The sequence below is a fragment of the Oncorhynchus mykiss genome, chromosome 29, assembly GCF_057628025.1.
Source record: "Oncorhynchus mykiss isolate SJ-2025 chromosome 29, ASM5762802v1, whole genome shotgun sequence".
NCBI classification, from domain to species: Eukaryota; Metazoa; Chordata; class Actinopteri; order Salmoniformes; family Salmonidae; genus Oncorhynchus; species Oncorhynchus mykiss.
This window is the reverse complement of record NC_143050.1, coordinates 8,757,501-8,782,500: the sequence shown is the minus strand read 5'-3', so window position 1 is coordinate 8,782,500 and position 25,000 is coordinate 8,757,501. Positions and strand designations below refer to the sequence as shown.

Genomic DNA, 25,000 nt, shown 5'->3' with positions numbered 1-25,000 from the left:
CATTACACACACACACACACACACACACACACACCCTACACACACTACAAACCTCAGCAGCCCGTTTGTTCCCAGGGACCTGCAGTGTGAGTCTCCACTGTGTGAGCAGTTGCAGCAGTAGTTTGATGGAGGAGTCCTGCAGACCCTGGTGTGTGTCCTGAACCTGGAGGCACACAGAGAGGGAGCCATCACACAGAGCCGGAGCCATCACACAGAGAGGGAGCCATCACACAGAGCCGGAGCCATCACACAGAGAGGGAGCCATCACACAGAGGCATCACACAGCGCAGTGAGGGAGCCATCACACAGAGAGGGAGCCATCACACAGAGAGGGAGCCATCACACAGAGAGGGAGCCATCACACAGAGGCATCACACAGAGAGGGAGCCATCACACAGAGAGGGAGCCATCACACAGAGGCATCACACAGAGAGGGAGCCATCACACAGAGAGGGAGCCATCACACAGAGAGGGAGGCATCACACAGAGCCATCACACAGAGAGGGAGCCATCACACAGAGACATCACACAGAGAGGGAGCCATCACACAGAGGCATCACACAGAGGCAGCACACAGAGCCATCACACAGAGCAGAGGGGGGGCCATCACACAGAGCAGTGAGGGAGCCATCACACAGAGAGGGAACCATCACACAGAGCCATCACACAGAGCAGTGAGGGAGCCATCACACAGAGAGGGCACCATCACACAGATCCATCACACAGAGCAGTGAGGGAGCCATCACACAGAGAGGGCACCATCACACAGACCCATCACACAGAGCAGTGAGGGAGCCATCACACAGAGCAGTGAGGGAGCCATCACACAGAGCAGTGAGGGACCCATCACACAGAGCAGTGAGGGACCCATCACACAGAGCAGTGAGGGACCCATCACACAGAGATGGAACCATCACTCAGAGAGGGAGCCATCACACAGAGCCATCACACAGGGCAGTGAGGGACCCATCACACAGAGAGGGAACCATCACTCAGAGAGGGAATCATCACACAGAAAGGGACCCATCACACAGAGAGGGAACCATCACAGATAGCCATTACACAGAGAGGGAGCCATCACACAGAGGAATCACACAGAGAGGGAGCCATCACACAGAGGCATCACACAGAGCCATCACACAGAGAGGGAGCCATCACACAGAGACATCACACAGAGCCATCACACAGAGAGGGAGCCATCACACAGAGGCATCACACAGAGGCATCACACAGAGGAATCACACAGAGGCCATCACACAGAGCAGAGGGGGGGGGGGCATCACACAGAGCAGTGAGGGAGCCATCACACAGAGCCATCACACAGAGCCATCACACAGAGGCATCACACAGAGCAGTGAGGGAGCCATCACACAGAGAGGGCACCATCACTCAGACCCATCACACAGAGCAGTGAGGGAGCCATCACACAGAGAGGGCACCATCACACAGACCCATCACACAGAGCAGTGAGGGAGCCATCACACAGAGCAGTGAGGGACCCATCACACAGAGCCATCACACAGAGCAGTGAGGGACCCATCACACAGAGAGTGAACCATCACTCAGAGAGGGAACCATCACTCAGAGAGGGAGCCATCACACAGAGCCATCACACAGAGCAGTGAGGGACCCATCACATAGAGAGGGAACCATCACACAGAGCCATCACACAGAGCAGTGAGGGAGCCATCACACAGAGAGGGCACCATCACACAGATCCATCACACAGAGCAGTGAGGGAGCCATCACACAGAGAGGGCACCATCACACAGACCCATCACACAGAGCAGTGAGGGAGCCATCACACAGAGCAGTGAGGGAGCCATCACACAGAGCAGTGAGGGACCCATCACACAGAGCAGTGAGGGACCCATCACACAGAGCAGTGAGGGACCCATCACACAGAGATGGAACCATCACTCAGAGAGGGAGCCATCACACAGAGCCATCACACAGGGCAGTGAGGGACCCATCACACAGAGAGGGAACCATCACAGATAGCCATTACACAGAGAGGGAGCCATCACACAGAGGAATCACACAGAGAGGGAGCCATCACACAGAGGCATCACACAGAGCCATCACACAGAGAGGGAGCCATCACACAGAGACATCACACAGAGCCATCACACAGAGAGGGAGCCATCACACAGAGGCATCACACAGAGGCATCACACAGAGGAATCACACAGAGGCCATCACACAGAGCAGAGGGGGGGGGGCATCACACAGAGCAGTGAGGGAGCCATCACACAGAGAGGGAACCATCACACAGAGCCATCACACAGAGCCATCACACAGAGGCATCACACAGAGCAGTGAGGGAGCCATCACACAGAGAGGGCACCATCACTCAGACCCATCACACAGAGCAGTGAGGGAGCCATCACACAGAGAGGGCACCATCACACAGACCCATCACACAGAGCAGTGAGGGAGCCATCACACAGAGCAGTGAGGGACCCATCACACAGAGCCATCACACAGAGCAGTGAGGGACCCATCACACAGAGAGTGAACCATCACTCAGAGAGGGAACCATCACTCAGAGAGGGAGCCATCACACAGAGCCATCACACAGAGCAGTGAGGGACCCATCACATAGAGAGGGAACCATCACACAGAGCCATCACACAGAGCAGTGAGGGACCCATCACACAGAGAGGGCACCATCACACAGATCCATCACACAGAGCAGTGAGGGAGCCATCACACAGAGAGGGCACCATCACACAGACCCATCACACAGAGCAGTGAGGGAGCCATCACACAGAGCAGTGAGGGAGCCATCACACAGAGCAGTGAGGGACCCATCACACAGAGCAGTGAGGGACCCATCACACAGAGCAGTGAGGGACCCATCACACAGAGATGGAACCATCACTCAGAGAGGGAGCCATCACACAGAGCCATCACACAGGGCAGTGAGGGACCCATCACACAGAGAGGGAACCATCACAGATAGCCATTACACAGAGAGGGAGCCATCACACAGAGGAATCACACAGAGAGGGAGCCATCACACAGAGGCATCACACAGAGCCATCACACAGAGAGGGAGCCATCACACAGAGCCATCACACAGAGCCATCACACAGAGAGGGAGCCATCACACAGAGGCATCACACAGAGGCATCACACAGAGGAATCACACAGAGGCCATCACACAGAGCAGGGGGGGGGGGGGCATCACACAGAGCAGTGAGGGAGCCATCACACAGAGAGGGAACCATCACACAGAGCCATCACACAGAGCCATCACACAGAGGCATCACACAGAGCAGTGAGGGAGCCATCACACAGAGAGGGCACCATCACTCAGACCCATCACACAGAGCAGTGAGGGAGCCATCACACAGAGAGGGCACCATCACACAGACCCATCACACAGAGCAGTGAGGGAGCCATCACACAGAGAGGGCACCATCACACAGACCCATCACACAGAGCAGTAAGGGAGCCATCACACAGAGCAGTGAGGGAGCCATCACACAGAGCAGTGAGGGACCCATCACACAGAGTAGTGAGGGACCCATCACACAGAGCAGTGAGGGACCCATCACACAGAGATGGAACCATCACTCAGAGAGGGAGCCATCACACAGAGCCATCACACAAGGCAGTGAGGGACCCATCACACAGAGAGGGAACCATCACTCAGAGAGGGAATCATCACACAGAAAGGGACCCATCACACAGAGAGGGAACCATCACAGATAGCCATTACACAGAGAGGGAGCCATCACACAGAGGAATCACACAGAGAGGGAGCCATCACACAGAGGCATCACACAGAGCCATCACACAGAGAGGGAGCCATCACACAGAGACATCACACAGAGCCATCACACAGAGAGGGAGCCATCACACAGAGGCATCACACAGAGGAATCACACAGAGGCCATCACACAGAGCAGAGGGGGGGGGGCATCACACAGAGCAGTGAGGGAGCCATCACACAGAGAGGGAACCATCACACAGAGCCATCACACAGAGCCATCACACAGAGGCATCACACAGAGCAGTGAGGGAGCCATCACACAGAGAGGGCACCATCACTCAGACCCATCACACAGAGCAGTGAGGGAGCCATCACACAGAGAGGGCACCATCACACAGACCCATCACACAGAGCAGTGAGGGAGCCATCACACAGAGCAGTGAGGGACCCATCACACAGAGCCATCACACAGAGCAGTGAGGGACCCATCACACAGAGAGTGAACCATCACTCAGAGAGGGAACCATCACTCAGAGAGGGAGCCATCACACAGAGCCATCACACAGAGCAGTGAGGGACCCATCACACAGAGAGGGAACCATCACTCAGAGAGGGAACCATCACACAGAAAGGGACCCATCACACAGAGAGGGAACCATCACAGATAGCCATCACACAGAGAGGGAGCCATCACACAGAGAAGGAGCCATCACACAGAGAGGGAGCCATCACACAGAGAAGGAGCCATCACACAGAGAAGGAGCCATCACACAGAAAGGGACCCATCACACAGAGAGGGAACCATCACAGGTAGCCATCACACAGAGAGGGAGTCATCACACAGAGAAGGAGCCATCACAGAGAGGGAGCCATCACACAGAGAAGGAGCCATCACACAGAGAAGGAGCCATCACACAGAGAAGGAGCCATCACACAGAAAGGGAACCATCACACAGAGCCATCACACAGAAAGGGGACCATCACACAAAGCCATCACACAGAGAGGGAGCCATCACACAGAGCCATCACAGAGAGGGAGCCATCACACAGAGCCATCACAGAGAGCTGAGAGGAAGCCATCACAGAGAGCTGTCAATACATGATATACTGTACATACAAGGTAGATCACAGATAAATGATATTCAGTATTTTGTCAATTCAACTGAGATATCCTCCCATGAAAATCAATGTCACTTTCAAGGTTTTAAAACTTGAATTGGAATTTCAGTTCATCCCCTGAATTGAAATGTACCTGTCAGCGTGTGAAGTGTGTGTGATTTATTTTAGAATGCATTGTTTTGAGTTATAGTGACCAATGCCGGGCGGGCAAATTGTCTGCTTTGACGCCTCTCTCAATTAGAACATGTCTCTATTTTAGCCTTTTATCATTGGTGCTGTAGTCACACGAAACAACAGCAATGTTGTCATTACTCACTATTGGAGCTCATTTGAATTGGAAAAGAGGGCTAAGAGTTGATGCTTCATCATACATATATGTAATACTCCTGGTGTTATACTTATGATGCAATACTCTTGATACGCCTGGTGCAATACTCCTGATGCAATACTCCTGATGCAATACTCCTGGTGTAATACTCCTGATGCAATACTCCTGATGCAATACTCCTGGTGTAATACTCCTGATGTAATACTGCTGGTGTAATACTCCTGATGCAATACTCCTGATGCAATACTCCTGGTGTAATACTCCTGATGTAATACTCCTGATACTCCTGGTGTAATACTCCTGATGCAATACTCCTGGTGTAATACTCCTGATGTAATACTCCTGATACTCCCGATGTAATACTCCTGATGCAATACTCCTGATACTCCTGGTGTAATACTCCCGGTGTAATACTCCTGGTGTAATACTCCTGGTGTAATACTCCTGATACTCCTGATGTAATACTCCCGGTGTAATACTCCTGGTGTAATACTCCTGGTACTCCTGATGTAATACTCCTGGTGTAATACTCCGGGTGTAATTCTCCTGATACTCCTGCTGTAATACTCCTGGTGTAATACTCCTGATAATCCTGATGTGATACTCCTGATGTAATACTCCTGATGTAATACTCCTGGTGTAATACTCCTGATAATGCTGATGTGATACTCCTGATGTAATACTCCTGATGTAATACTCCTGGTGTAATACTCCTGGTGTAATACTCCTGATAATCCTGATGTGATATTCCTGATGTAATACTCCTGATACTCCTGATGTAATACTACTGGTGTAATACTCCTGGTGTAATACTCCCGATAATCCTGATGTGATAATCCTGATGTGATACTCCTGATGTAATACTCCTGATGTAATACTCCTGATACTCCTGATGTAATACTCCTGATACTCCTGATGTAATACTCCTGATACTCCTGATGTAATACTCCTGGTGTAATACTCCTGATGTAATACTCCTGATACTCCTGATGTACTACTCCTGGTGTAATACTCATGATACTCCTGATGTAATACTCCTGGTGTAATACTCCTGATGTAATACTCCTGATGTAATACTCCTGGTGGAATACTCCTGGTGTAATACTCCTGGTGTAATACTCCTGATACTCCTGATGTAATACTCATAGTGTAATACTCATGATACTCCTGATGTAATACTCCTGATGTAATACTCCTGGTGTAATTTTCCTGATACTCCTGGTGTAATACTCCTGATACTCCAGGTGTAATAGTCCTGGTACTCCTGACGTGATGCTCCTGGTGTGATACTCCTGGTGTAATACTCCTGATACTCCTGGTGTAATACTCATGATACTCCTGGTGTAATACTCCTGATGTAATACTCCTGGTGTGATACTCCTGGTGTAATACTCCTGATGTAATACTCCTGGTGTAATACTCCTGATGTAATATTCCTGATGTAACACTCATGGTGTAATACTCCTGATGTAATACTCCTGATGTAACACTCATGGTATAATACTCCTGATGTAATACTCCTGCTGTAATACTCATGGTGTAATACTCCTGATGTAATACTCCTGATACTCCTGATGTAATACTCCTGGTGTAATACTCCTGATACTCCTGATGTAATACTTCTGGTGCAATACTCATGATACTCCTGATGTAATACTCCTGATACTCCTGCTGTAATACTCCTAGTGTAATACTCCTGATGTAATACTCCTGATACTCCTGATGTAATACTCCTGGTGTAATACTCCTGATACTCCTGGTGTAATACTCCTGGTGTAATACTCCTGATGTAATACTCCTGATGTAATACTCCTGATGTAATACTCCTGGTGTAATACTCCTGCTGTAATACTCATGCTACTGCTGGTGTAATACTCCTGTGTAATACTCCTGATGTAATACTCCCAGTGTAATACTCCTGGTGTAATACTCCTGGCACTCCTGCTGTAATACTCCTGGTGTAATACTCCTGCTGTAATACTCCTGATGTAATACTGCTGGTGTAATACTCCTGATGTAAAACTCCTGATGTAAAACTCCTGATGTAATACTCCTGGTGTAATACTCCTGATACTCCTGGTGTAAAACTCCTTATGTAATACTCCTGATGTAATACTCGTGGTGTTATGTTTTGTATGTTCATGTTGTCGTTTAGGTAAAATAATTGAGATCACTCAACAAAATGTGCATGAATACCTCTGCTCTACAATAACATATATCTGAAACATATAGTCACCTCTCGGAGCAGGAAGTGTGTATATCCAAACAGGACGTCCTCCCTCCAATCAGAGAAATCCAGCAGCAGGCTCTGCAAGGAATTCTGGGAGATGAGGCGGAGCTCGTCGTCCATGTGGACAGTCAGGCTGACAGGAGAGAGAAGGCAGAGAGGTTCTAGAATACGCCAAACATTCTAAAGATACAGTCAGACAGACAGGAGAGAGAACACAGAGAGGTTCTAGAATACGCCAAACATTCTAAAGATACAGTCAGACTGACAGGAGAGACAACACAGAGAGGTTCTAGAACATGCCACACATTCTAAAGATACAGTCAGACTGACAGGAGAAAGTAGAAACCATTAGACTCATATGAGGCAAAATATTTTGCACAAGTTATGTGTTTCAAGTTAGCGTTGCATTAGCATGACAGGAGGGTGAAGTTTTTACTGAACAAATGTTGAATATGTGACAGTTTGATAGACTGGGACTCTCACCGTGACAAAAGGTCTATGAGTTCAGGTTTGGACATGCTGTCAGGGAGGATACGAGGAATAGCTGCCACACACGTCCTGAACAGATCTATCTTAGGCTTCCTCTCCCCTCTGAGAAAGAGGGAAGGAGAGAGGGGGAGAGAGAGAGAGGGGGGGAAGAGGAGGGAGAGAGAGAGAGAGAGAGAGGGAGAGGGAGAGAGAGAGGGAGAGAGAGCGAGAGAGAGGGAGAGAGCGAGAGAGAGAGAGAGAGAGAGAGAGAGAGAGATTGAGAGGAGGGGGGGGGTAAGGGTAGGACATATGGACATGAGGAGGGACAGATTAGTAATATAGTGACACTAGGACCAATCAGAAAGAGAATCTTTTTTTCCACCTAGTATTGAGTGGCTTCAACACAGTGTCATAGTAGGTAGTAAATACAGGACATACGTGATCATGTCCTCTGGTTCCTTGTTGAGCATCTGTACGTTAGTGAGCATCATACAGCGGCCCACCTCCTTGTCCAAGTGTCTCAGGATGTTGTCTATGGCCTTACGCACCTGGGAGTAGTACAGAGACATACCTAGAGAGAGAGAGAGAGAGGGAGAGAGAGAGAGAGAGAGGTAATGAGCTCCTGAACTCTTCCTGAACTTTACTAGCTATAAGGAATTTTTTAAAGAAAATATCTCATCAAGGATCATTTTATATATATATTTGATGAAAATAGTTTTTGGGCCTTACTGTTATTAGCCCATACAAATGCATTGAATAACAGATTCACTGCATGGAACAACAGATAGACCCCAGATAGACATGGACCCCAGACTCCAGATAGACATGGAGCCCAGATAGACATGGACCCCAGATAGACATAGACCCCAGATAGACATGGATCCCAGATAGACATGGAGCCCAGACCCCAGATAGGCATGGACCCCAGATAGACATGGACCCCAGACTCCAGATAGACATGGAGCCCAGATAGACATGGACCCCAGATAGACATAGACCCCAGATAGACATGGACCCCAGATAGACATGGAGCCCAGACCCCAGATAGGCATGGACCCCAGATAGACATGGACCCCAGATAGACATGGACCCCAGATAGACATAGACCCCAGATAGACATGGACCCCAGACCTCAGATAGACATGGACCCCAGATAGACATAGACCCCAGATAGACATAGACCCCGGACCCCAGATAGACATAGACCCCAGACCACAGATAGACATGGACCCCAGATAGACATGGACCACAGATAGACATAGACCCCAGATAGACATAGACCCCAGATAGACATGGACCCCAGATAGGCCTGGACCCCAGACCCCAGATAGACATAGACCCCAGATAGGCCTGGACAGTGACCTTAGGGGGTTTTAAGCACATGCTTACTAAATACTGAACGTATTTAGGCTTGCAATAACAAAGGTGTTGAATAGTTACTGACAAGACATTTCAGCATGACATTTTTCATTAATGATGTAAACATTTGTAAAAACATAATTCCACCTTGACACTATGGGGTATTGTGTGTAGGACAGTGACGCAAAAACAAATCTCTATTTATTCCATTTTATATTCAGGCTGTAACACAACAAGATGTGGAAAAGGTCAAGAGGTGTGAATACTTTCTGAAGGCCCTGTCGGTGCCAATACGATATGTACTGCGATACTCATCATTCTCAAGATTCTATATGTACTGTGATTCTCAAGATTCTATATGTGTTGTGATTCTCAAGATTCTATATGTATTGTGATTCTCAAGATTCTATATGTGTTGTGATTCTCAAGATTCTATATGTGTTGTGATTCTCAAGATTCTATATGTATTGTGATTCTCAGGATTCTATATGTATTGTGATTCTCAAGATTCTATATGTATTGTGATTCTCAAGATTCTATATGTATTGTGATTCTCAAGATTCTATATGTGTTGTGATTCTCAAGATTCTATATGTATTGTGATTCTCAAGATTCTATATGTATTGTGATTCTCAAGATTCTATATGTATTGTGATTCTCAAGATTCTATATGTATTGTGATTCTCAAGATTCTATATGTATTGTGATTCTCAAGATTCTATGTGTTGTGATTCTCAAGATTCTATATGTATTGTGATTCTCAAGATTCTATATGTATTGTGATTCTCAAGATTCTATATGTGTTGTGATTCTCAAGATTCTATATGTATTGTGATTCTCAAGATTCTATATGTATTGTGATTCTCAAGATTCTATATGTATTGTGATTCTCAAGATTCTATATGTGTTGTGATTCTCAAGATTCTATGTGTATTGTGATTCTCAAGATTCTATATGTATTGTGATTCTCAAGATTCTATATGTATTGTGATTCTCAAGATTCTATATGTATTGTGATTCTCAAGATTCTATATGTGTTGTGATTCTCAAGATTCTATATGTATTGTGATTCTCAAGATTCTATATGTATTGTGATTCTCAAGATTCTATATGTGTTGTGATTCTCAAGATTCTATATGTATTGTGATTCTCAAGATTCTATATGTATTGTGATTCTCAAGATTCTATATGTATTGTGATTCTATATGTATTGTGATTCTATATGTATTGTGATTCTATATGTATTGTGATTCTATATGTATTGTGATTCGATACTGTGATTGTATTGTGATTTGATGTTCCAAACATATTGCTCACTACATGTCTGCTGCAGAGAGGCGAGTGAGAGAACAATGGAAAATTGGTTTTGATCAGTCCCGACAATAAAAGTTCTAAAAAACATGTTGGCTCACTATTTTTTTAAAAGATGGAAAACAAGCTATAGGATGAAAAATACCAGAGTTTTGAAGCAGGTACAGCTGATTAGCGCTAGCTAACACTATCTAGCAACAGAAAGAAATAAAACAATATATTATTTTTACAAACTGATACTTGGAGACAAAGTATCGACATAATATCATATAAAATATTATTGCGATATGTAACTGTATCAATTTTTTCCCCCCCATCACTAGTGGGAGAGCGTCTCTAGTGCCACTTCATGGGGCAAATACACACACACACACACCCACAAGCTGCACACACACACAAATGCACACACACCTATGAGTTGGGCTTCGTCCTCAGTGAGCGTCTTGCTGAGGTAAGTCTTCTTCTTCTTCAGAGAGTTTCCAGAGGGCAGAGTGGCTCCAGTGTTGGGCATGGGAGGCTCCCCGTCCTTCTGCTGCAGGGCATCAGCTATCACCAGGAAGGCCCTCAGACCTATGTTCATACGCTACGGAGACACAACACACACACACAGTATTAGTATACATGGGAGGCTCCCCGTCCTTCTGCTGCAGGGCATCAGCTATCACCAGGAAGGCCCTCAGACCTATGTTCATACGCTACGGAGACACAACACACACACACAGTATTAGTATACATGGGAGGCTCCCCGTCCTTCTGCTGCAGGGCATCAGCTATCACCAGGAAGGCCCTCAGACCTATGTTCATACGCTACGGAGACACAACACAGACGCACGCACACACACACACACACACACACACACACACACACACACACACACACACACACACACACACACACACACACACACAACACACACACACACAGTATTAGTATACATTTGAGGCTCCCCAGCCTTCTGCTATAGGCATCAGGTCAGTGGTGTAGTGTAGTTAGCGAGGCTCCTCTCTGCAAGGTCCGAACAAGGAAAACCATTTTTTAAAGGAAAATAGCTATCTACTTGAACTTCTACACATGTTAAAATGGGGCAGAGAAAATGATGCTGTTTTAAAGCTAATCTCAATGCTATTCTACACATTTTGCCAAGAGGGTGAAAGAACATTTTGCCGTTTTGCAGAAATGCAGAAATCGCTCCGCCATTTCCTGTTTGCTAAAATTCAAAAAGTTCATCTAATTTCAGTTTATGTGACAAAACAAGCAAGTAGAGAAGAATTTTACAATCTAAACCGCTGTGGAATATCTTTTAAATAACCAAAAAATATTATTTTTTCAAGCTATTTGAAGCTGGTGTACAAAACTGAAAAGTGAATAACAGTAGGCCTAGAAATAGCGTAAATAGAACATATTTACTACCGCTTCTTAGACTTGCTTTCAATGAGAATGACAGATCTATATATCTACATTTCTAAGTGAATTTGGTCAGGTCACCCAAAAAACGTTACATATTGCAGCTTTAAAGCCACTTTCCTGTAATTTAAAAATTACAAATAATTGTCCCATGGCTTATGAAATGTCTAACTGCTATCTGGAGTAGACCTGAGCTTTAGGGGCCCCGACCTGCTTGCCACTGTGTTTGTTACCTCTGGGTTGAGACTGAACGCTTTGGCAGGCTTCCCGACACACAGCAGGTCAAAGATGATCTCCTTCATGGCAAAATCGAGTCTTTCCTGAAGAGAGAGAGGAGGAGAAGAGGACCAATATTATAGAGTACTGTAGTAGTAGACGTAGTAGACACAGCAGTAGTAGTAGACACAGTAGTAGTAGTATACACAGTAGTAGTAGACACAGTAGTAGTAGACACAGTAGTAGTAGACACAGTAGTAGTAGTAGACACAGTAGTAGTAGACACAGTAGTAGTAGACACAGTATTAGTAGACACAGTAGTAGTAGTAGACACAGTAGTAGTAGACACAGTAGTAGTAGTAGACACAGTAGTAGTAGTAGACCCAGTAGTAGTAGTAGACACAGTAGTAGTAGTAGACACAGTAGTAGTAGTAGACACAGTAGTAGTAGACACAGTAGTAGTAGACACAGTAGTAGTAGTAGACACAGTAGTAGTAGACACAGTAGTAGTAGACACAGTAGTAGTAGACACAGTAGTAGTAGACACAGTAGTAGTAGTAGACACAGTAGTAGTAGTAGACACAGTAGTAGTAGACACAGTAGTAGTAGACACAGTAGTAGTAGTAGACACAGTAGTAGTAGACACAGTAGTAGTAGTAGACACAGTAGTAGTAGACACAGTAGTAGTAGTAGACACAGTAGTAGTAGTAGACACAGTAGTAGTAGTAGTAGACACAGTAGTAGACGACACAGTAGTAGTAGTAGACCCAGTAGTAGTAGTAGACACAGTAGTAGTAGTAGACACAGTAGTAGTAGTAGACACAGTAGTAGTAGTAGACACAGTAGTAGTAGTAGTAGACACAGTAGTAGACGACACAGTAGTAGTAGACACAGTAGTAGTAGACACAGTAGGCTGTCTGAGTATAAAGATGGATGTTGGTGTTGCATCACGGTGCTGGCATATCTCCATATCTCTATCTGTCTATCTGGGGTCTAAACCTCTCTTCCATATTAAGATCCTACCACGGACACCTAGGCCTGAAGGTCTATGCATGTAATGCCCTGATGTATTTAGTGCTGAAATCTCTGACAGATGAACCGTGAGGTGGACAATTATTGTTTTAGGAAAGTAAAAAAACAAAACAATCGGCTATAATGTTATATATGATACACATCCAAACACAAGGAATAGTGTTTTTATAATTAGTTCTAGGCTGTTTTGAAGGAGACTTAAATGACTATGAGGTTAAAGTGCAGATTGTCAGTCATACAGACAAGACATGCTAACCTCTCACCATTGCAAATATCATATCCCAAATAACTATTCACAAAATAATTATTCACGATTCACGATTCATTCAGGATTATCCGTATTAATTAGCATCCACATTAATGTAGAAGTGTTCAAAAACATATTATATTCTCGTGTACAATAAAAGTGACTCCAAAATGACACAATACATCATTTACCATTCATTTCTATTGGGCACAAATTCATCTGAAGAAAAAACAACCAAAAACAAACAGAAAATGCATCCAACCAGTTTGTAGAGTCACAAGCTTGTTGTAATCGTTGCATGTTAGGACTATGGGACCAAATACTAAACGTTTGACTCCTTTCATACACATATAAGTGAATTTGTCCCCATACGTTTGGTCCCCTAAAATGGGGTGACTATGTACAATAAGTGCTGTAATTTCTAAATGGTTTACCCGATAAAATACTCTCAAATTAAAGCTGACTTTGTATATAATGTCAAATGAACAAAAGTCGATTCTCATCTCCAGACAGATCAGTCTTCTCTTTTCAGAAGTAGGCATTTGCTTTCCAAACCGTAGACCTTCTCGCAATTGTATTTGTATTTGCCAGCAGCATACCACCCTGCATCCCACTGCTGGCTTGCTTCTGATGCTAAGCAGGGTTGGTCCAGGTCAGTCCCTGGATGGGAGAGCAGGTGATGTTGGAGGGCAAGTAGGAGGCACTATTTCCTCTGGTCTAAAAAAAAAAATCCCATGATTGGGGACACTGCCCTGTGTAGGGTGCCATCTTTTGGATGGGGCGTTAAACAGGTGTCCTGACTCTCTGAGGTCATTAAAGATCCCATGGCACTTGTCATAAGAGTAGGGGTGTTAAACCTAGAAGCTGATAATCTGTAAGTTAACGATGCTCCCTGGTGTAGTATTGTGAATAATGATATTTCTGTCTGTTCAGAGTAATATTTGAACACAATCTGGATATTTTCCATCCGGTTTGTTTGTTGTATGTCCTTAATACACACCTGGGCTATAAATTGTATGATCTTGACAAAGATGTTGAGTGGCATGTCTCTGGGTACGACACTACGACTGCCCTTAGGGAACAGAGTGGTGGTGATGGACGTCAGACGACTAGAGAAAACGAGAGAGAGAGGAGGAGGAAGGGAGAAAGAGAGAGAGAGAGAGAGAGAGAGAGAGAGGAGGAGGAAGGGAGAAAGAGAGCAAGAGAGAGGGGGGAGAGAGGGGGGGGAGAGCGTGGGAAAGAGAGAGAGAAAGGGAAGGAAGGGAGGAGGGGGGTGAGAAAGTGAGAGGGAGGAAGAGAGAGAGAGAGAGAGAGAGAGAGAGAGAGAGAGAGAGAGAGAGAGAGAGAGAGAGAAAGAGAGAGCGAAATAGAGAGAGAAAGGGGAGTGAGGGAGAAGGGGTTGAGAGAGAGAGAGAGAGAGAGAGAGAGAGAGAGAGAGAGAGAGAGAGAGAGAGAGAGAGAGAGAGAGAGGAGGAAGGGAGAAAGAGCAAGAGAGAGACAGAGAGAGGGGGGGAGAGAGCGAGGGAAAGAGAGAGAGAGAGAGGGGGGGAGAGAGCGAGGGAAAGAGAGAGAGAGCGAAAGGGGAAGGATAGATTAATATCACACAACAGAAGCAATACATTACATCCTTCTTGTATAATACTGAAGGAGAGCATTACACATGTACAGGCCCCAGGACAGCTATTGAAAAACCTCGGATACACACGAAAAAGGGCTCCTGTCGACAACATTGTAAACTGCCGATGACAGACGAGCATGGTGTATGTTGTATCCTACAGTACCTCTGTGTTCCGGTGTTGCTCTCACACTTGATCCTGATCATATAGACCCAGAGGAGCCGGTAGAGAGCCTCCAGAGCCACACGGGCCATCTTGGGATCCTTATTCTGGAAACACACACCTCAAGAGTTAGTCACACGTCAACAGCACACAGTAGCATCGGTCTGGTTTCACACCACATTAGTTCCAATTACCAACTGACATAGAGTCTCACCATAGGATGATAGTGTAAGAAGCATTACCCACAGTGCCACTGTCTATCCCATTAGTGAGAACCGACCAGAACCCAATAACATTACCACTGACATAGAGTCTCACCATAGGATGATAGTGTAAGAAGCATTACCCACAGTGCCACTGTCTATCCCATTAGTGAGAACCGACCAGAACCCAATAACATTACCACTGACATAGAGTCTCACCATAGGATGATAGTGTAAGAAGCATTACCCACAGTGCCACTGTCTATCCCATTAGTGAGAACCGACCAGAACCCAATAACATTACCACTGACATAGAGTCTCACCATAGGATGATAGTGTAAGAAGCATTACCCACAGTGCCACTGTCTATCCCATTAGTGAGAACCGACCAGAACCCAATAACATTACCACTGACATAGAGTCTCACCATAGGATGATAGTGTAAGAAGCATTACCCACAGTGCCACTGTCTATCCCATTAGTGAGAACCGACCAGAACCCAATAACATTACCACTGACATAGAGTCTCACCATAGGATGATAGTGTAAGAAGCATTACCCACAGTGCCACTGTCTATCCCATTAGTGAGAACCGACCAGAACCCAATAACATTACCACTGACATAGAGTCTCACCATAGGATGATAGTGTAAGAAGCATTACCCACAGTGCCACTGTCTATCCCATTAGTGAGAACCGACCAGAACCCAATAACATTACCACTGACATAGAGTCTCACCATAGGATGATAGTGTAAGAAGCATTACCCACAGTGCCACTGTCTATCCCATTAGTGAGAACCGACCAGAACCCAATAACATTACCACTGACATAGAGTCTCACCATAGGATGATAGTGTAAGAAGCATTACCCACAGTGCCACTGTCTATCCCATTAGTGAGAACCGACCAGAACCCAATAACATTACCACTGACATAGAGTCTCACCATAGGATGATAGTGTAAGAAGCATTACCCACAGTGCCACTGTCTATCCCATTAGTGAGAACCGACCAGAACCCAATAACATTACCAGACATAGAGTCTCACCATAGGATGATAGTGTAAGAAGCATTACCCACAGTGCCACTGTCTATCCCATTAGTGAGAACCGACCAGAACCCAATAACATTACCACTGACATAGAGTCTCACCATAGGATGATAGTGTAAGAAGCATTACCCACAGTGCCACTGTCTATCCCATTAGTGAGAACCGAACAGAACCCAATAACATTACCAGACATACACTCTGAGAATAAAAGGTGCTGTCTAGAACCTAAACGGGTTCTCCGGTTGTCCCCAGAGGAGAACCATAAACAACCCTCATGCAGTATCCTCCAGGCACTCTGACATCTATTGCTGTTCAACCTGAACACCTTCTACCGAACAGCTTCCTCCACCAGCACAGCTAATAAGGGGGGTTGAGGTGTGTGTGTGTGTGTGTGTGTGTGTGTGTGTGTTTGTGTGTGTGTGGGTATGGGTGGGTGTGTGTGTGGGTATGGGTGTGTGTGTGTGTATGGGTGTGTGTATATGTATGGGTAGGTGTGTGTGGGTATGGGTGTGTGTGTGGGTATGGGTGTGTGTGTGTGTGGGTATGGGTGTGTGTGTGTGGGTATGGGTGTGTGTGTGTATAGGTATGGGTGTGTGTGTGTGGGTATGGGTGTGTGTGTGGGTATGGGTGGGTGGGTGGGTGGGTATGGGTGGGTGTGTGTGTGGGTATGGGTGGGTGGGTGGGTATGGGTGGGTGTGTTTGTGGGTATGGGTGTGTGTTCTGACCTTGAGGTTGGAGAGACAGTTGTTGAGGAAGATGTGCCATCTGTTGAGGAAGAGCTGCTTCTGACTGACACACAGCAGACAGGTAACCAATGGAAACAGAGCCTGGAGACAGAGAACAACAACTCATCATGGATCCATACACTACATGACATTACACGACATTACACTACACTACATGACATTACACTACATTACACGACATGACACTACACTCACTACATTACTACATTACACTACATGACATTACACTATACTACCTGACATTACACTACACTACATGACATTACACTACATTACATGACATTACACTATACTACATGACATTACACTATACTACATTACACTGCACTAAATGGCATTGCACTATGTTACATTACACTACACTACATGACATTACACTACATTACATTACACTACACGACATTACACTACACTACATGACATTACACTATACTACACGACATTACACTACACTGCATAACATTACACTACACTACATGACATTACACTATACTACATGACATTACACTATACTACACATTACACTACACTACATGACATTACACTATACTACATGACATTACACTATACTACATGACATTACACTACACTACATGACATTACACTATACTACATGACATTACACTATACTACATTACATTGCACTACACTACATTACACTACATGACATTACACTATTCTACCTGACATTACACTACACTACATGACATTACACTACACTACATGACATTACACTACACTACCTGACATTACACTACATTACACGACAGGACATAACATTACACTATACTACATGACATTACACTACATTACATTACATTACACTACATTGTTTTACACGACATTACACTACACTACACTGCATGATATTACACTACACTACATGACATTACACTACATTACATTACAACACATTACATTACATTTCACTACATTGTTTTACACAACATGACATTACACTACACTACAATACATTATAACACATTACAATACATTGTTTTAAACTACATGACATTACACTACACTACATGCCATGCATTAAACTACATTACATTACATTACATTACATTACATTACACTACATTACATTACATTAAACTACATTAAACTACATTACATTACATTACACTACATTACACTACATTACACTACATTAAACTACATTAAACTACATTAAACTACATTACATTACATTACACTACATTACACTACATTAAACTACATTAAACTACATTACATTACATTACATTACACTACATTACACTACATTACATTACACTACATTACATTACATTACACTACATTACACTACATTACACTACATTACACTACATTAAACTACATTACATTACACTACATTACATTACACTACATTACATTACACTACATTACATTACATTACACTACATTACATTACATTACACTACATTACATTACACTACATTACACTACATTACACTACATTAAACTACATTAAACTACATTACATTACACTACATTACATTACATTACACTACATTACACTACATTACACTACATTACACTACATTAAACTACATTACATTACACTACATTACATTACATTACACTACATTACACTACATTACACTACATTACACTACATTAAACTACATTACATTACACTACATTACATTACACTACATTACATTACACTACATTACATTACATTACACTACATTACACTACATTACACTACATTACACTACATTAAACTACATTACATTACACTACATTACATTACATTACACTACATTACATTACATTACACTACATTAAACTACATTACACTACATTACATTACATTACACTACATTACATTACATTACACTACATTACATTACACTACATTACATTACATTACACTACACTACATTACATTACATTACACTACATTACATTACATTACACTACATTACATTACACTACATTACATTACACTACATTACATTACATTACACTACATTACACTACATTACATTACATTACACTACATTACACTACATTACACTACATTACATTACATTACATTACACTACATTACATTACATTACATTACATTACATTACATTACACTACATTACATTACATTACACTACATTACATTACATTACATTACACTACATTACATTACATTACATTACATTACACTACATTACATTACATTACACTACATTACATTACATTACATTACACTACATTACATTACACTACATTACATTACATTACATTACATTACACTACATTACATTACATTACACTACATTACATTACATTACACTACACTACATTACATTACACTACATTACATTACATTACACTACACTACATTACATTACATTACATTACACTACATTACACTACATTACATTACATTACACTACATTACATTACATTACACTACACTACATTACATTACATTACACTACATTACACTACATTACATTACATTACACTACATTACATTACATTACACTACATTACATTACACTACACTACATTACACTACATTACACTACATTACATTACACTACATTACATTACATTACACTACATTACACTACATTACACTACATTACACTACATTACATTACATTACACTACATTACATTACATTACACTACATTACACTACATTACATTACATTACATTACACTACATTACATTACATTACACTACATTACACTACACTACATTACATTACATTACACTACATTACATTACATTACACTACATTACATTACATTACACTACATTACATTACATTACATTACACTACATTACATTACATTACATTACACTACATTACACTACATTACATTACATTACACTACATTACATTACATTACACTACATTACATTACATGACATTACACTACACTACATTACATTACACTACATTATTTGTCATTACATGTACTCATTCAACAAGGTTGTATGGAGTTTCAGATTGGTGCCAACCGTGGTCCTCTCACACCTGTGTGTCTGTTTCAGTGTTAGTGTCTCACAATGATCATTAAATATATTCTATTACATTAAGTCTCAAATACCACTCTCAGACCGGCAGGCATATGTAGGTAATGCTTTTAAACTGGTTGAGGTATGATGGGAATGTATCAGATGAGTAATCTGTCAGTAAATATAATCTAATATGTTGTCTCTCCTTCCTTCCTTCCTTCCTTCCTTCCTTCCTTCCTTCCTTCCTTCCTACCTTCCTCCCATCGCTCTCTCTCCCTCTCTCTCTCTATCTGTCTCTCTCTCTCTCTCTCTCTCTGTCTCTCTCTCTGTCTCTCTCTCCGTCTCTCTCTCTCTCTGTCTCTCTCCGTCTCTCTCTCTCTCTCTCTGTCTCTCTCTCTCTCTCTCTGTCTCCCTCTCTCTCTGTCTCCCTCTCTCTCTGTCTCTCTCTTCTCTCTCTCTGTCTCTTTCATACACACACACTATCCCAGCTCTTCTGTCTCTGTCTTTCTCTCTCTCCCCACACCCTTCTCCCACTCTCTCTGTCAGTCGGTAGAGTACAAATTGAAGGGTAGGGGTGTGGCGGTATGAGGAAGAACAACATGTAGGGACAAACAAACAGCGTGTTATTATCTCCCTGCTCCTTTTGGTCCCGTCAGCTCTGGCATGACAGGGTAGTGTGTGTGTGTACTCATCGTGAAAAACATCTTGTTAAAGAAGGAGTGAGGAGGAGGAAGAAGAGGAGTGACAGATTGAAGTCTTGTCTTAACGTCTGGTTGGCTGGATGGAGGGTATTTGAAGAATCCCAAACAAAACAAACATGTTCAGTAGGCGGATGACATTTCTAGCACCATTCGAAGGAGGTAGTGAAAGCCACAAGGGGACAAATAAACAACCACACACAAAAACAAAAACAACGACAACAACTATTGAAAAAAACCAGCAGTCCATAAATACATCAATGGGCTGTGTCCCAACACCACATACCCCCCCTCCTCTTGTCCTGTCATTCATTAATACTATGGGACCAGACTATACCTGGAGTCCCTTCATTAATACTATGGGGACCAGACTATACCTGGAGTCAATTCATTAATACTATGGGGACCAGACTATACCTGGAGTCAATTCATTAATACTATGGGGACCAGACTATACCTGGAGTCAATTCATTAATACTATGGGGACCAGACTATACCTGGAGTCCATTCATGAATACTATGGGGACCAGACTATACCTGGAGTCCATGCATTAATACTATGGGGACCAGACTATACCTGGAGTCCATTCATTAATGCTATGGGACCAGACTATACCTGGAGTCCATTCATTAATACTATGGGACCAGACTATACCTGGAGTCCATTCATTAATACTATGGGGACCAGACTATACCTGGAGTCCATTCATTAATACTATGGGGACCAGACTATACATGTAGTCCATTCATTAATACTATGGGACCAGACTATACCTGGAGTCCATTCATTAATACTATGGGGACCAGACTATACCTGGAGTCAATTCATTAATACTATGGGGACCAGACTATACCTGGAGTCCATTCATGAATACTATGGGGACCAGACTATACCTGGAGTCCATGCATTAATACTATGGGGACCAGACTATACCTGGAGTCCATTCATTAATGCTATGGGACCAGACTATACCTGGAGTCCATTCATTAATACTATGGGACCAGACTATACCTGGAGTCCATTCAGTAATACTATGGGGACCAGACTATACCTGGAGTCCATTCATTAATACTATGGGGACCAGACTATACCTGTAGTCCATTCATTAATACTATGGGACCAGACTATACCTGTAGTCCATTCATTAATACTATGGGGACCAGACTATACCTGGAGTCAATTCATTAATACTATGGGGACCAGACTATACCTGGAGTCAATTCATTAATACTATGGGGACCAGACTATACCTGGAGTTCATTCATTAATACTATGGGACCAGACTATACCTGGAGTCCATTCATTAATACTGTGGGACCAGACGATTGGTGGAGTCCATTCATTAATCAGTGGTAGGTGAGGAAAGGAGACATGACTTAAAGCTGAAATCTGTAAAAGGAGAATCTGACCAGTACAGTAATAGTGTGGTATAGACTGACCAGTATAGTACTAGTGTGGTATAGACTGACAGGTACAGTAATAGTGTGGTATAGACTGACCAGTACAGTAATAGTGTGGTATAGACTGACCAGTACAGTAATAGTGTGGTATAGACTGACCAGTACAATAATAGTGTGGTATAGACTGACCAGTACAGTAATAGTGTGGTATAAACTGACCAGTACAGTAATAGACTGACCAGTACAGTAATAGAGTGGTATAGACTGACCAGTACAGTAATAGTGTTGCATAGACTGACCAGTACAGTAATAGTGTGGTATAGACTGACCAGTACAGTAATAGTGTGGTATAGACTGACCAGTACAGTAATAGTGTGGTATAAACTGACCAGTACAGTAAAAGTGTGGTATAGACTGACAGGTACAGTAATAGTGTGGTATAGACTGACCAGTACAGTAATAGTGTGGTATAGACTGACCAGTACAGTAATAGTGTGGTATAGACTGACCGGTACTGACCAGTACAATAATAGTGTGGTATAGACTGACCAGTACAGTAATAGTGTGGTATAAACTGACCAGTACAGTAATAGACTGACCAGTACAGTAATAGAGTGGTATAGACTGACCAGTACAGTAATAGTGTTGCATAGACTGACCAGTACAGTAATAGTGTAGTATAGACTGACCAGTACAGTAATAGTGTGGTATAGACTGACCAGTACAGTAATAGTGTGGTATAAACTGACCAGTACAGTAAAAGTGTGGTATAGACTGACAGGTACAGTAATAGTGTGGTATAGACTGACCAGTACAGTAATAGTGTGGTATAGACTGACCAGTACAGTAATAGTGTGGTATAGACTGACCGGTACAGTAATAGTGTGGTATAGACTGAACAGTACAGTAATAGACTGACCAGTACAGTAATAGTGTGGTATAGACTGATCAGTACAGTAATATAGTGGTATAGACTGACCAGTACAGTAATAGTGTGGTATAGACTGACCAGTACAATAATAGTGTGGTATAGACTGACCATTACAGTAATAGAGTGGTACAGACTGATCAGTACAGTAATATAGTGGTATAGACTGACCAGTACAGTAATAGAGTGGTATAGACTGACCAGTACAGTAATAGTGTGGTATAGACTGACCAGTACAGTAATAGTGTGGTATAGACTGACCAGTACAGTAATAGTGTGGTATAGACTGACCAGTACAGTAATAGAGTGGTATAGACTGACCAGTACAGTAACAGACTGACCAGTACAGTAATAGAGTGGTATAGACTGACCAGTACAGTAACAGACTGACCAGTACAGTAATAGTGTGGTATAGACTGACCATTACAGTAATAGAGTGGTACAGACTGATCAGTACAGTAATATAGTGGTATAGACTGACCAGTACAGTAATATAGTGGTATAGACTGACTAGTACAGTAATAGTGTGGTATAGACTGACCAGTACAGTAATAGAGTGGTATAGACTGACCAGTACAGTAATAGACTGACCAGTACAGTAATAGTGTGGTATAGACTGACCAGTACAGTAACAGACTGACCAGTACAGTAATAGTGTGGTATAGACTGACCAGTACAGTAATAGAGTGGTATAGACTGACCAGTACAGTAATAGAGTGGTATAGACTGACCAGTACAGTAACAGACTGACCAGTACAGTAATAGAGTGGTATAGACTGACCAGTACAGTAATAGTGTGGTATAGACTGACCAGTACAGTAATAGAGTGGTATAGACTGACCAGTACAGTAACAGACTGACCAGTACAGTAATAGTGTGGCATAGACTGACCAGAGAGTGTTTCTTCCTAGAGGACAGGTCCAGCGTAGTGTCATACAGACTTTCTACAAAGTTCCTCAGACACGGAACATTCACCTCGTTCTTCACCGTCTGCAAGGTCAAAGGGAAAAGGTCATAGGTCATACACAGAGCAGAGGGGTTACCAATGTACAGGACAGGTACAGTATATTAGATATGAGAGATTTCAAGATATGGTATAGAGATATGTACTGCGGCTACGGGGGACTAATATCTCCAGTGACATTATTGATTGATTAGGCACATTACAACATGAAGTAGAGTTAGAGGTACACTATATTAGACATGAGAGACTATGAGATATGAGAGAGATATGAGAAGATATGAGAAGATATGAGAGGATATGGGAGGATATGAGAAGATATGAGAGGATATGAGAAGATATGAGGGGATATGAGAGATGTGAGAGGATATGAGAAGATATGTGGGGATATGAGAGAGATGTGAGAGGATATGAGGGGATATGAGAAGATATGAGGAGTGTGAGAGATATGTGAGAGGATATGAGAAGATATGAGAATATATGAGGGGATGTGAGATAGATGTGAGAGGATATGAGAAGATATGAGAAGATATGAGAGGATATGAGAAGATATGAGGGGATGTGAGATAGATATGAGGGGATGTGAGAGAGATGTGAGAGGATATGTCTGGATATGAGAAGATATGAGGAGTGTGAGAGAGATGTGAGAGGATATGAGGGGATATGAGGGGATATGAGGAGTATGAGATAGATGTGAGAGGATATGAGGGGATATGAGAAGATATGAGGAGTGTGAGATAGATGTGAGAGGATATGAGAAGATATGAGAGGTGTGAGAGAGATGTGAGAGGATATGAGGGGATATGAGAAGATATGAGGAG

At 43.0% G+C, this 25,000-nt stretch overlaps 1 protein-coding gene across 10 annotated transcripts in view; it reads right to left on the bottom strand.

Annotated features, from left to right (window-relative positions):
• LOC110510242 (FRY microtubule binding protein b) overlaps nucleotides 1-25,000 on the bottom strand; it is a 173,151-nt gene that overhangs the window by 86,307 nt on the left and 61,844 nt on the right. For all 10 annotated transcript variants that reach the window (XM_090226469.1, XM_090226470.1, XM_090226471.1 and 7 more), the window contains exons 9-18: nucleotides 24,110-24,208; nucleotides 17,195-17,296; nucleotides 15,218-15,321; nucleotides 14,437-14,545; nucleotides 12,175-12,261; nucleotides 10,948-11,119; nucleotides 8,305-8,437; nucleotides 7,882-7,989; nucleotides 7,405-7,531; nucleotides 53-163 (exon numbers count right to left, since the gene is read on the bottom strand). In XM_090226469.1, the coding sequence (XP_090082595.1) occupies nucleotides 53-163; nucleotides 7,405-7,531; nucleotides 7,882-7,989; nucleotides 8,305-8,437; nucleotides 10,948-11,119; nucleotides 12,175-12,261; nucleotides 14,437-14,545; nucleotides 15,218-15,321; nucleotides 17,195-17,296; nucleotides 24,110-24,208 (1,152 nt within the window). The remainder of the gene's footprint in view (nucleotides 1-52; nucleotides 164-7,404; nucleotides 7,532-7,881; nucleotides 7,990-8,304; nucleotides 8,438-10,947; nucleotides 11,120-12,174; nucleotides 12,262-14,436; nucleotides 14,546-15,217; nucleotides 15,322-17,194; nucleotides 17,297-24,109; nucleotides 24,209-25,000) is intronic.